At 36.9% G+C, this 14747-nt stretch overlaps 1 protein-coding gene across 1 annotated transcript; it reads right to left on the reverse strand.

The window, feature by feature from the left end:
* Positions 1-7836: 7836 nt before the first annotated feature.
* Positions 7837-9162, reverse strand: LOC122015133 (expansin-A4-like). The gene is made up of 2 exons (XM_042571861.1): positions 8928-9162; positions 7837-8857 (listed from the first exon to the last, which is right to left on the reverse strand). Exons 1-2 carry the CDS (start codon positions 9076-9078, stop codon positions 8241-8243), a joined length of 768 nt encoding a protein of 255 aa, XP_042427795.1. The 5' UTR covers positions 9079-9162; the 3' UTR covers positions 7837-8240.
* Between the last annotated feature and the right edge of the window lie 5585 nt (positions 9163-14747).

A 14747-nucleotide genomic window follows, 5' to 3' on the forward strand; every position in this document is an offset into this window, starting at 1 on the left:
CTTTGTCCATTGGTATTTTTCTTTATTATCAGGTGCTACAAAATCAAATTTCATTATTAAATGTAAATTGAAATATGTCTTAAAGAATACCTCTATCTTTTTCTTTTAGCTCACAAATTCCCCCTCGAACTTCGGTGGACAAATGCTCGGTCCAGCCATCTCGTGTGCTTCGTTCAACGGTTAGTCCTCCTGAAGCGAACACGCTCTGATGTCAATTGTAGGACCCTTGGCGGCAGACTATAAGGGAGGTGAATAGCCTTGCAAAGGAAAATGAATTTTCCTCGAACTTTATAGTTTTATAAGAATCAACACTTATATAAAAAAAATAAGAGACTAAATAAAGAAAGGAAGAGACACAAAATGTTTACTTGGTTACAACCGGGGATGTTATTAATCCAAAGAAGATGAAAATCTCACTAATGTCTCTTTCAGGAGGAAAAGCCTCTTACAATAGATAAAGTACTCAAAATACAAAGCTGAACTCAAATGAAATCAATTACAAGTGTTGTTATGAATCATTGGGATCAGGGTTGTATTTATAGCCCTGGTCAGGGTGCCTGGAAGGGTTCCAGACACCTGGGGGAGATAAACTTTTATCCTCGTCGCAACGAAACGCACCACGTCACATTCCAGATAAAATTCTGCTCCGGACGCCGAGCGCCTAGACTAGGTTCGAGCGCCCCAACCCAAAAGGTTAACATTTTGTTAACTTTTCGGTCCCGGTCTTCCACTCCGGTTCCGCTCGCATTGGTCCGGGTCTTCTGCTTCAGCTCCGCTCGCATTGGTCCGAATTTTCTGCTCCGGCTCCGCTTGCTTGGGTGATTTCGACCATCCAAAATAGAGTTCACCTGAACTCATTTTCTGGCATTCCAGCAGTCTTCCACTCCGGCTTCTCGTCCTTCGGAAATGTCGCGCGCCTCCTTCTTATCCGCCCGCATACTCTTCTGCAGCACCTCGTCCCTCGGAGGCATCGAGCCCGGCCCGTCGGCTCTCATTCGTGCTGTCCTTCTAGCTAGCTACGTCTTTCGCTAGACTTCCTGTGCTCCTAAGTTCCTGCATATTTAGACAAAGAGATTAAATACCAATAAGATCTAACCTGACTTAATTGATTACATCAAAATTATCTTAAGGTACTCACAATATATTGACTTGAATTCAGTGAAAAATTGGGTTGAGCGACTGTAGATCGAAATATCTATGGGCAGAAAAAGCCCATGAATTTATCTTCAGAAGCAAAATACCAATTTGGTGTTGGACAATTTTACAGGGTCGACTGGCGACAACTTAATGTTGCGTTGCCAATGACTTACTATTATGCGTGCTTTCGTTATTTATCCGTGAGAACCAATGAAAAACTTATGTGTGGTCGTCTTATGTGGGTGCAGCCTTAAGGATCAGTTGGATAGCCTAAATTATAAAAAAAAATATCTATTACTATAATGAATTGATGAAGCAAAAGCAAGTGATTTCGATTACCCGAGTGTTCTTTGTCGTTGGTCCTATAGAGAGATGAAGAGAGATAAATTACGTACCAAGTGAGCTCCTAAATAGGAGGATATTTAGGGAGTGTTTGGAAGAACTTTTACTTATTTAAAAGTGATTTTATAAAGATTTTTTTAAAATTAGTAAGAAGCTAAAATATGGAGTACGTATTTGGAAATATAAGCTAATATAAAGTGTTTAATGAACAATTGCTTCCAAGCTTAATTTTTAATTAAATGACAGCAATATCTTTAAACTATATAAATTAATATTTTTTAATTATCTCAATATATTTTCATACACTATTATTTGTTTATATAATTATTATTATATTTTAAATATTGTATCAAAATTATTTTTTTTATAATGAAAAATATATAAAATTAATAAAAATAAAAAATTACAATTTATAGAAATACACTTATACACACACAAAAAGCATGTAAAAAAAATTCTAGAAATACAAATTATATAAAAATATAAATATTATTTAAAAAATAAATATTGAAGAAGAAGTGGGATGATAATTATATAAATGATAAATTTATTAAAGTAAAAAATATGATGGTAATTATGTAAAATAATAAATTTATTAAGGATATAAATGTCAACTTTTAATTTTAGACCCTAAATAAAAAAGCAAAAATAAAAACAAAGGTAAATTCTTGCTTGCAACTTTTATGTAGAAGTTATATAAGTTGAAGGAGAAATTGATATTCACATACACTCAAAAATATTTTTATGTAGCTATAATCTATGAAGTGCTTAATAGAAGCTTTACTAAATATTTCCTTAATCGCCAGGGGAATAAATTCGTAAAAATTGACCCTTAACCGATAAAATAACTGTGCTACTATAAGAACCTTCACAACAATTGACATTTGAAGAGGATATTTATTCAAATATTCCTCAATCCTAATTCTTCACCACAATCTCCATCACTTGAAGAGGATGGAGATTAGAATATTAGTTATCACTGAGCAAAAAGTTTACTTGATTTCTATTTTTTAAAAAAATAATAATAAATGGACATGTGTAACTCATGATTATAAATATTTGATGAGCGAACCATAAATATTTATTTGTGAAATTTAAAATATTTAAATAGTAAAATATTTAATTGATTATATAAAAAAATAGAATTTTTCAATATTTAAGAGAAATATTCACTTATATTATGGATGCTCTAATTGTTTTGTATTGTAATTAATATCCTATATCTAACTAATTCGAAAATAATTTATCCGATCGCGTTGAAATTTTAAGAAGTACACATGGAGACTCCTCGATCAATTTTTTACGGAGGGAAAATGTTTAATTGTGTGTGACAGACACGTACCTTAGATCCTTAGTGTGCTCTAATGGTCTCCTCAGATGGATCTAGTGACTAGTGCATGAGGTGTTGCTATCATGAGATCTGTGGTTCGAATCTCGGTAACATCGAGGTAAATACCTCCCTTATGTGCTAGTCACTATTTCAAAAGCTAGTAGCCGTCCGTGATTTACTTCCTCCGTGTTGATCCTCGGACGGATTGGCGGGGGCGCAAGGGGCGAGCATATTCGCCTTCTGCCAACTTTGTGTGCTCTAATGAATTGATGTGACGCTAGCAGACCTGTAAAAATATTTATTACAGTAAGCTCTTGTTTTAGAAAGGGATCATTTAGGGTTGGCAGCACGGTTGCGAACGTCCATTACCGGCCATAGACTGGAATAGCAAGCGTCGATTGACAGATTGGAATAAGTATTTCAGATCCGCAATGAGATCGTTTGAAGCGGCCAGGGAAGGCAAGCTGTTAGAAGAAGAATAGGGAGAGAGCAAGAAATAATATGAGAGTAATAAAATATATTGTTCATTGATATTTGCCCTAAGCACAATACAATATATAATGTTCAAAAAGTACTTGGTCAATTAACTAATTAATAAATAACAGAATTATTCTAAGAATATTTCTGATAATAATTATAACAAAATTATATATTAGAATAATCCAAATACTAATATGATTTGATTTGGTAATTTGATCCGGTCAATTTTGATAATTCTGTTTTATCTCTTTTACCCCCCCGACAAACTCAACGGGAGATCTCTGACGTTGAGTTTGCTTGCTAACTTGTTGAAACGTTGTCTGGATAGTGACTTAGTAAAGATGTCAGCGATTTGATCTTCAGCAGAAATATAAGAGACGGATAACTGCTGAGTTGCCACACGTTCACGAACAAAATGAAAATCAATTTCCACATGTTTTGTACGAGCATGAAAGATTGGATTTGCTGTAAGATATGTTACTTCAATATTGTCGCACCAAATATTTGGTGTAATATTTGATGCAAGATGAAGTTCAGAGAGAAGTGATTGAAGTCAAATAATTTCTGACGTTGTATTTGCTATACCTTTATATTCTGCCTCAGTGCTTGAACGAGATACCGTAGGTTACTTTTTCGAATTCCATGAGATAAGATTTCATCCAATAAATATTGCATATCCACTAGTAGAACGTCTATCTTCAGGAGAACTTGCCCAATCCGCATCACCATATGCATGTAAATCTTGAGACGATTGGCGATATAAAAGAAGACCATGTAGAATAGTACCTTTGAGATAGCAAAGTATTCTTTTTACATTATCCCAATTTTGTTCAGTTGGAGCATGCATGAATTGACAAGCACGGTTTACCGTAAAAGTAATATCAGGGCGTGTGATAGTGACATATTATAAGGTCCTAACAATACTTCGATAAATCTGTGGATCAGATTGAGCAGGAGAGGATGAAGTTGGAGAGTTGTTTATAGCAATTGGTGTAGAGACCGGAAGTGCTCCATCCATTTTGGCTCTTTGAAGAAGTCCAGTAATGTATTTGCTTTGAGAGAGAAGATAGTCATCCTCATGTGGAATAAGCTCAATACCAAGAAAGAAACGAGCAATACCCAAATCTCGAGTAGGAAATTCTTGATTGAGAAGACTTAATAAAGTTGTGATACCCTTGTGACCATTACCGGTTATCAGAATGTCATCCACATAAATAAGAAAAAAAATATCATATTTCCATCATTATATTTGTGAAATAGAGAGAAGTCAGTCTTTGATCCAGAAAATTCTTGAGCTTATAACCAATTAGATAGTCAATGAAACCATGCACGAGGAGCTTGTCGAAGACCATATAAGGATTTCTTGAGTTGACAAACATGAGATGAAAATTGTGGATGAATGAACCTAGGTGGTTGCTCCATAAATACAGTTTCCTCAAGATGACTATGGAGAAATACATTTAAAATGTCCAATTATCGTACAAACCAATTAGAACTAACAACTATTGATAATAATAGTCTGACATATGTAATTTTGATGACTGAGCTAAAAGTGTCATTAAAGTCAATACCTGGTTGTTGACTAAATCTTTTAGCTATAAGTCGAGCTTTGTATCTTTCAAGAGAACCATCAGCTCGATGCTTAAGACGGAATACCCATTTAAAGCCCACAACATTCATTGAGGGAGTACGCGGAACTAGTGTTCATGTTCTATTGCGAAGAAGTGCATCAAATTCTGTACCCATTGCACTACGCCAGTTTGGACCCTTGTTTGCTTGTGTAAAACAGGTTGGTTCACTAGATTTTGAAGATACCACTAGAGCTCGTGGAAGGGGATATCGAGTTGCATTTGGTGGGCAACGCTCATAAATATCACTAATCGGAAGCATGCGACGAGGAGCATTATCATCTGAATCACTTGTTGATGACGACGAAGAAGTAGACTGACATGGTGATGTAGATGACGGACTTGCATTATCCGAGGTTCCAGAACCAGAGAGCATATTATCTTCGATCGGCGAGGCTTCTAAGATTAGAGCAGCAACCTGATGTGATTCTGATGGTATAGGAGAGTTATTAGAGAGCTCCGGAGCAGGACCTAGGATGCCATCACTTCTGATAATATTAGGTGGCATTAAGAGGGTGCCACTTGTATCTAGAGGAGAGATTGAAGAAGCTACCGAAAAAGGGAATAGAGACTCATCACAAGTAACATGTCGTGAAATATAAATTCGTCCTGTTGGTATATGCAAGCAACAATAACCATGGTGCAAATTTCTATAACCAAGAAAACACATTGTAGTGAACGAGAGTCAAGTTTATGTTTAGAATAGGGGTGTAACCATGGATAACATGCGCAACCAAATATTCGAAGGAAAGTGTAATCAGGGGTTTGATTATAAAGTTTTTCAAAAGGACATTTATGATTGAGCAATGGAGTAGAAAGTTGATTTATGAGATATACTGCAGTGCTAACAACTTCATCCCAAAATTTGCGCGGAACCGATGCATAATGAAGAAGAGCTAAGACAGTTTCAACTATATGTCTATGTTTTCTCTCAGCATAGCCATTTTGTTCTGGAGTGTGACAAGAAACTCGATGAACAATTCCACAAGAGACAAGATGACGATAGAGAGTTTGATATTCGCCTCCCCAATCAGAATGAAAAGAGAGCATTTTACGATTAAAAGATCGTTCAACTTGAATTTAAAAATTATAGAATATATCAAATAAATCAGATTTCCTTCTCATAGGATAGAGCCAAGTATGTTTACTAAAATGATCAATGAATGCAACATAATATTGGAAACCTTGATTAGACAAAATAGGTGCAGGGCCCCAAACATCAGAATATATTATTTCAAGTGGAAAAGTAGAAACATGATCAGATGAAGAGATCAATACGGTAGCTTATGACTTTTAGATTCCATGCATGCCCTACATTAATGAGATGGAGAGAAGGTAATAGAAGTAGGTAAATCATACCTATTAATGATTGATTGAATAATACGAAGGGAAGGATGACCAAGTCGAGCATGCCAAACTGGTGTTTTTGTGTGTTCACCAACAAAAGCTTTGATTGAAGAACTCTGAAGACAATAGAGGCCATTTTTGATTCTCCCATAAAACACAATAGCATTTGTTCCTCTATCCTTTATAAGATAATGATTATGATGAAACTAAAAAATAACATTGTTATCAAGGCAAAACTGACGTGTAGAAAGTAAATTTTTAGTAATAGATGGAACATGAAAGACATTGCGCATGTGAAAAGTTCGATTAGATAAATGAACATATGCGTTTCTAAGATTAGCAATTTGCAAACCTGAATCATCGCCTACTTGCACCGTATCTGAGCCATAATATGACATTACATCTGTAAGGATATTATAATCTGATGTGACATGATGAGTTGCTCTAGTGTCAATATACCAATCAGTAGATGAAAACTCTGAGGTTTTGCCACAATTAGGCACAGACGAAAGAACTTTAGAATATACTTGTGAAATAGATGGTTGTCTTGAGACTGTAGAACCACCAATGAAATTTGAGTCAAATGGACTAGGACATTGAATACCAAAATGTCCAATTCCAAGATAAATTTGACATTTTACCCGAGACCAATCAAGTCTTTTAGGGCATATATTTTCAGTATGACCAACGATGTGATAAATCTGACATCGGTTTGAACTTTGCTTTTAGCCTCTTTGATGTCGTCAAGTATTTGACATCTAAAGTAAAAAAAAAAACTTGTCCGGTGGTAGTGGAGAAAAATCACGGAGACAAAAAAAAAAATAGAGATTAAGGAAGAGGAAAGAGAAGCAAAGAGGTTGACAGCGGAAGAAAATAAGTATTTTTCGCTTGTTATGAAAAATAGAGAAGAATAAGAAAATTAAAACACGTAGGAGAAAAGAAGAGACTTGAGGGAAAAATTTAAAATTCGTCGTTTATAGGATCTCCACCTCAAGGAATTGAGAGAAGATAAAAAAAAAGAAAAAAAGAGATGACTCTGATACCATGTTAGAAGAAGAATAGGGAGAGAGCAAGAAATAATATGAGAGTAATAAAATATATTGTTCATTGATATTTGTCCTAAGGACAATATAATATATAATGTTCAAAAAGTATTTGGTCAATTAACTAATTAATAAATAACAGAATTATTTTAAAAATAATTTTGATAATAATTATAATAGAATTATTAGAATAATCTAAATATTAATATGATTTGATAATTTGATCCGGTCAATTTTGATAATTTTATTTTATTTCTTTTACCAACAACTGAGAGTATGATTGATCTACAGCGATTGCTCTACTCGTAACGCAATGAGTCAGGAGAACGTGGCGGCGATCATTCTCGAGGGAGGGTGAGACGAGTGCAACCGATTGAAGAGAAGAAGGTAAACGAAACACTGAAACGATTAAAAGAGATAAAACAGAATTCTGTTTTTATCTCTTTTAACGATAAGGAAGACCTGGAGAATGGTTTCCAGCTTTGGAAATTTTCGTCCTCTCATCGAGAAAATTTGGTTCTACACCGTCTTTTATTGGGTTTTCAACACTAGAGTCATTTGACTCCTATTTTTATAATTATCCAGTTACAGCATCAATTAACAAGTAATCGTGAGTCAAAAGCTCACAGACATTACGATTGCCCGTCTGACCTCTAACAATTGGGGTACCCGATCAGCAACCAACAACCTACTAAATAAATTATTAAGATTACTAAGTTTAAAGCATGCGAGTCAGTATTACAGAACTTGACACGCTTTGCAGAGAACGACTTCGTACTACAACCTTCATCATTATCACTGTATAAAAATGATGAATATCTCTCTTATATCGAGGCCTCCGGTTCTCTCAATCGGCGGGTGCTAATTTAAATCGAGCAACCTCAGCTTTTAACTGTTTAAGTAATATCTCTGAACCGGGAAATAATTTAGAGCCTAGAATTGGCCGCCTTCGAAGGTCTGGCCGAATTGCCAACTCGCCGGTGCGACGTTGTAGCTGGTGAGGGTCCGGCCATCGCTTGTGGTGACCTGGAAGGATAGGCTCTGGCCGTCGAGGAAGGAATTGCTCTGCCAGTTCTGTCCCCAGTTGCGCGACATCGCCTGCCACCCGCCCTTGGACCCCTTGATCGACACCGACTGCACGTCGCCGGCGCCGCCCACGTTGCTAACCAGCACCAAGTTGAAGTAGGAGTGGCCGTTGATGGCGAAGCGGATGCCACCTTTCTTGACGCACGCCACCCTGCGGAAGGAGACGGGGACGATGCCGGCGCGGTACTGCGCGATCTGGAGGAAAGCAGGCTGGGCGAGGTCGAAGTGCTGCCGCGGGGGGTTGCACCAGCCGCCGTTGTCTTTGGGGAGGGCGGAGTTTGGCGGGCAGAAGTTGGTGGCGGTGACGACGATGGAGCCCGGCAGGCACGACTGCGGGTCGTCCGCGCAACGCAACTCGTAGCACGATCCGCAGCTCAGCCCGCCATTGAACAGCACCGTGCTTAGCGCCGCCGTGTTCGTGCCGTATCCCTGGCTGTACAGATTCCCGTACCCACAAGCACCTCCTGTATTTGTTTCAGTTATTTCAGTAATGAGCCATCAACCACAATCTCTGCTATACTTCGATACACTTACCCATTGTGCCGGAAGCGTCGCCGCCGCCGTAGAAAGTGGCATGGGCGTTCTCCCACCCGGAGGAGGAGTATCCGAAAGCTCCCGATAGCAGGAAGCTGAAGGAAGGCATGAACAAAAGCAGAGAATTGCCGAGGGAGAACTTAGTCGACATTGATGGTGTATTAAAATTTAAAAGGGGACAGAGATATAATGAGGAAACAGAGCAGAGGAAAGGAGATCCTTGAGAACTAAAGAGCGGGGGATGGAGGAGTACTTATAGTAGTGATTCGCGAGCCTATTCCATCTCCATTCCCTCAGGAATTAAGTGGCCGGCATTGGTTTTGTCGAATACGCATCTAATTAACTCTTCTCTGAAAAAAGAGAGACAAAGTTGGTTGACGAAACCGATTCGCCTGCATGTCGAGGATCGTCGTCTAAATCAGGAGCACATGGGATTGTTTGTACTTTGTACTAACTACACGACTTTTTTTTAATAAACAAATACACTTTTTGTTTAGTTTATTTTGTTAATTTCAATTACTGGTCCCTGACTGAACTCGTGGGTTCTTTGTCTACAAGTTAGGTATGGAGATGCTTTGAAGACAGAGGATTAACTTTGTCGAACATGAACAGTTGCTGACGGTGCCAAACAACAGCAGAACTATTCATGGTCGTCGCAATGAGGCCCTGCTCGAAACCGTATGCAGTAAATCAAGCCATAGTCCATAGATATCTCTCCACTCATTGCGTAACTAAACTCGATTAAGACAGACTGAAACTGGAAGAGGGTGTTAGTTACACCTAAAAGGTGGGTGGCCAATCAATTCACTTAAGTACGTATATATCACCACTTTAATATTAATGCTTGTCATTTGCGTCTTTGTATTTATGTCGCGAATCCTTCTAATCATTTTTGTGTCCTATATCCAATTACCTAATTAATCTCTACACCATGTGCATGGTTGCTATGATTTTTGGTTGCTATATGTCTAAAATCCATATGAATTAAAATCGTTATTTTTACAAATAATAAACGAGAAAATTACATTTTTAGTCCTGTAATTTACATCTTTTTCAATTTTAGTCCTATTATGAGTTAATTTACGTTCTTAGTCTTATAACTTGTAATATTTTTCAATTTCAATCCTTTTTCCTTCAAAATTGAAAGTTTTCAACAGAAAATGTCTAGTTTGTGGTTGGAATATAAAAAGCACATGGGTCATAAAAAATCAAAATCCCCAAATTCAATTTACAACCCATCATTTTCCGTTGAAAAATTTCAATTTTAGAGGAAAAATAATTGAAATTAGAAAATATTACAAGTTACAGGACTAAAAATGTAAATTAACTTATAATAGGACTAAAATTGAAAAAAAATATAAATTACAGGACTAAAAACTTATAAATAAAATCTTTGGTGCATGCTTTTCTTTTTTTACTGTTTCTTAAAGCACATGGGGATTTTTTTTTAACTTAATAATTATACTATGCGCCTAAATTATGCCTTGCAAATAGTCCACGAGACATGCGAGATTGATCTTTAGGAATTTAATCTGTAGGCATTAAAGATCAAACATAAAAAAAAAAATTGCCGTGGATCGGGAAGACAAAGGCCTTTCGTGTTGATGTTTTGTGATGAACACATATAGAGTAAGGTTGCAGAACATGGACATTGATTATCAATTGAATGGTTAGGGACAAGGATTGTATGGTTTTCCTTCCTCCATGGGGGGACCTCGAGTTCAATGAATGGGAAAGGTTTCAATGAGTTTCGGACACGGCAAGTGCTTGGGGACAAGCACATGTGGCTACGATATTGGCTTGGTGTTGCACTAGGAAATTGATTTAAACGAGTCCATGCATGCATGCATGCCCCATGTGGCGGGTGTTCGAAGAGATAATGATGTAGCAAATGATTGGAGAGGGGCTACCACACCGATATTGTGGCTGATTTGGCACCCTTTAATTCTTGTGGCTAGAAGGGCTTGTGCAATTAATATGCTTGAACTTTACCTTTTGATCGTGAATGGTCAGTAACTTTCGTTGAGCGAGGACATAACAGATCGACAATAGTAGCTTGGGAAAAATGAGGGGGTTACCTATCTCGTTGGGTTCAAGGTTCAAAATTTCAAAGGAGTTGTCATACTGATGAGGAAAGGTACTTAAAATGTTTGGTGTGGAAGCGTATGACCTAGGCTTGAAATTTGTTACCAATGCAAACTTGAAACGGGACGTGCCGACAATCACCATGCGAATCACATTACTTTGAACAAATTGTGCAGTCTCATTTCATTAGTCTTCTACCTCAAAGGTCTCCAGTCTTTCTTGTTGATAGTTAAAGACAGGAATTGGATTGTTGAAAAAGGTAGATTTGCAATTCAAGCATGTGGTTGGGATGACCCACACTGCAGTTGGAACTCGTAGCCCAACAAAGCATGTGCCGATATTGCGCACTTGATTAGGACAATCGCTGCCATTTATTCCAAGTGCTGCCTAAAAGCTAAGCTCTATTCATTTATTAGGACAATCATTATTCCAAAGGCTAGTAGCCGTCCGTAATTTACCTCCTCTGTGTTGGCCCTGGGACGGATTGACGGGGACGCCGGGGGCGAGCATATTCGCCTTTTTACCATAATTGAAGCAAAAAACAAGAAATTCAATTGGACAGTTCAACCTCCGCCGGCCCTCTCCTCTGCTCTCTACTTCCAAATCGCATCTCTGCACTCTCCATTAATCTATGGAAAAGCTAAGCTCGCGAATGGCAGTTTCCATTGTGATAAATGGGCTGATGCGTGTGTTTAAGTTATTGACAAATTTAATTGCTATGAGATCGTTGCATGTGCACAAATGCTATATGTCCACTAATTAGTTTTTGAAGGTTATGACTATGAGGAGTTTGATTTACAGATGATGACAAAATGAGTAGTGAAATCAGTTTTTGAGACGTTTGTTGTGGATATCATAGATTCTAAGTTTTGAGATTATTTATGCTATCAAATTAGAGTCCAAAATTGAAGAGTAGTGCATTAGATATATATGTGCACTTCAACGTCATATCTCTAAAATGTATATTATGGTTGTTAGTTTGATTTGGAAATCTCTTAGCTAAAGAAAAAAAACGTTATTCAGAATTAGTCAGGCGAAGTGACACTCAAATATCCTAAAAGTTTATTCTATTTACAATTATCACTCCAAGTGAATTGGCTAACTCATATTATATTATTGAACATCTATATAGGAAATTATTTGACTTTTGTGTTGAAATTGCTACACAATTAACACTGTTAGAGTGGCTGCTTTGAAGCTAAGGTCTACAGCTACAGCTTTAATGTTGTGTTAAGACTGATGGTTTTGAGAGGAAAAAGAAGGAACTCATAGAGAGTTCCCTTCGTTTACTTGCATCAAAATATTGAAAGAAAAGGAACCAGGCTGAATTTGAATCAATAACAATGAGTTCCTTGCAAAATGGGGTGGAACCCGCAGATTCTGCAGAGAGATGATAAAATATCGCTTCTGCCCTCCCGAACAAGGTTGGCAGTGCGAGAAGGGGTGGATTGCGCCCCGAGTGAGGCTGGCGGAGCTCTACGAAACTGCAACAAGGGCCAGATTAGGGGTATAATCGAGTCGAGCCGAACTTTTGGATGTTTGAATTTGACTCGTTTATAATCGAGTCGAGCTTGAACTTTATTTAACGAATATATTCATGACTCACGAGCTTATTCGAGCTTTTATCGAGCCTAAACGAGCTTAATAAATATAAATTATAAATTTAAATATTCATTAAAAACTAAATTATATATTTTTAAAAAAATTATAATATTCTTGTTAAAATTTATAATTTTATTCTAATAAATAAATTTAATATATTTATCTATGTTTTTCATAAGTAGAGTGTAAAATTTATAAATTCAATATCAAAACTATTTTTTTTTATTTAAAAGTTGATTTATGAGCTTAACGAACATGTTCACGAGCTAACGAGCCGAATATTGTGAAGCTTGAGCTTGGTTTGTTTATCTTAACGAGCCTTATTAAACGAGCTCAAACGAGCTTTTATCGAATCGAGGTTCGAATAGCTCACGAGCGGCTTGACTCATTTACACCCCTAGGCCAGATGATGAGGTTTAAACCCAAGAAAACATATACAAATACTCTTACCTATTTTGCATGCCATAAACTTGGACATCTTTTTTCAGCCTGTCCTGAAAGAAAAAACCTATATAGTAGAGAAGCAGAAGTGGTAGGCAATACTAATTTTGACTTAATCAATATCCAAGACGATGTCTCAAGTACTTCGTCCATTTATTCAATTTTTCTGTCTTAGATCTAAAAGACAACCCTTCTCCAATACAAAAAGACTATTCTTTAATTAACTCCTTCTTAGATCCTCAATATAGTTCAGAATTAGAAGAAGATCTTTTCTCTGACCCACTTTTTGATGAAACGTTACAAGACTTTCAGAATTTCTCTCTTATGTATCATCATTTTATACCACAAAATCTATAGATCTACGATCAGATTAAAGAACTTGTACTCATGATTGTCAACTCAAGGAAGGCTCCGATCATATTCCTTATTTTGTTTGTGGTTATTATCCTTCCCTACTTCAACGTGGTACTTGTAAACTCTGTAAGAAACAATGTTGTAATTTATGTCTTAATACCCTCTTTCAAATCATCATTCCACCAACACAAGTTGTTAGAAAAAGCATGAGAAATATGTTATTAGAATCCCGAGTTTCTATTTTAGAAACCCGCCTTAATATCTTAGAAACAGAACTTGCCCTTCTTAAGGAAGACACTTATCCACCTGAGGAACCTAGTCCTTCCTGCTATCTTTAGGACCCTTACATAGACAAAGGAAAGAGTCCCCTTCTAGAAGACTCTCCTAATCCTGAATTTGTTTTTATCCAAACTCTTAGTATTTGTAATACATGACTTACACTTGATATTTGGGTACAATGTACTTTAAATATTCAAGGACATGAACTCACGTTACATGCTTTCTTAGATAGTGGAGCCAAAACCTCCACCATTGACGAAGTTTTGCTCCTCTCTTTTCTCCCTTCTTCTCTTATCAAAAACACCAATACTCCTTTACTTAGCACTCAATTTGATGGTCAACAATTAAGTTGCAACAAATATGTTCGCAATGTTCATTTACGTTTCTTTACCAATTGTGGCGTTTTTAGTTCTCCCCTTCATTTACCCCAACTTTGGATATGTCCTACGCCTCATAAATCTATTCCCTTAATTCTCGGCCTTAATTTTCTCATTTCCCCAGATCGAGCTCTTTTACTCACTAAAGATTATGTTTTCTTTCTCTCCACTCCTATTATCTCTCCTATTTTATCTGCTTATCCCTCCAAAGTTAGCACTGGGCTGCGTGGTGGCACCCCTCCTGCTGAAAGTTGCAATCCTACTTCCTCTACCTTACCCTATCCTTGTAACCCTAACCAACCTAAAGAAAAATCCAAGAAACCTAAAGTCATGCTTTCCTTACAGGAAAACTAGAAAGACTTGGCTCTTGGAGCCCCGAATCTAAAGGAAGTTACGAGAATATACCGGACTTGGAAGCCTCAGTTGAACCAGAAACTTACTATCAAAATAGTTTTAAGCCCTCCTTTTTAAATACCCTACTTAGCAAAAAAGACACCTTAGATGATGTCATTTCTAGACTAGAAAAAAATAGAATTCTTGGTGAAAATCCCCTTAAATATTGGGAAAAAGATAAAGTATATTGTAAACTCAATATTATCAATCTTAACTTAACTATTAAAGTACAAGACTTAAAATACTCCAATTGGGATATAGAAGAATGCAAAATGCATATTACTCAACT

This window comes from Zingiber officinale, chromosome 8B (assembly GCF_018446385.1).
Source record: "Zingiber officinale cultivar Zhangliang chromosome 8B, Zo_v1.1, whole genome shotgun sequence".
NCBI classification, from domain to species: domain Eukaryota; kingdom Viridiplantae; phylum Streptophyta; class Magnoliopsida; order Zingiberales; family Zingiberaceae; genus Zingiber; species Zingiber officinale.

Excerpts from the sequence above, each read along its gene's own strand:
- LOC122015133 (XM_042571861.1), bottom strand. The coding sequence starts at position 9,078 with ATGTCGACTAAGTTCTCCCTCGGCAATTCTCTGCTTTTGTTCATGCCT. Across the intron at positions 8,858-8,927 it reads CGACGCTTCCGGCACAATGG|GAGGTGCTTGTGGGTACGGG; the intron begins GTAAGTGTATCG and ends AAACAAATACAG.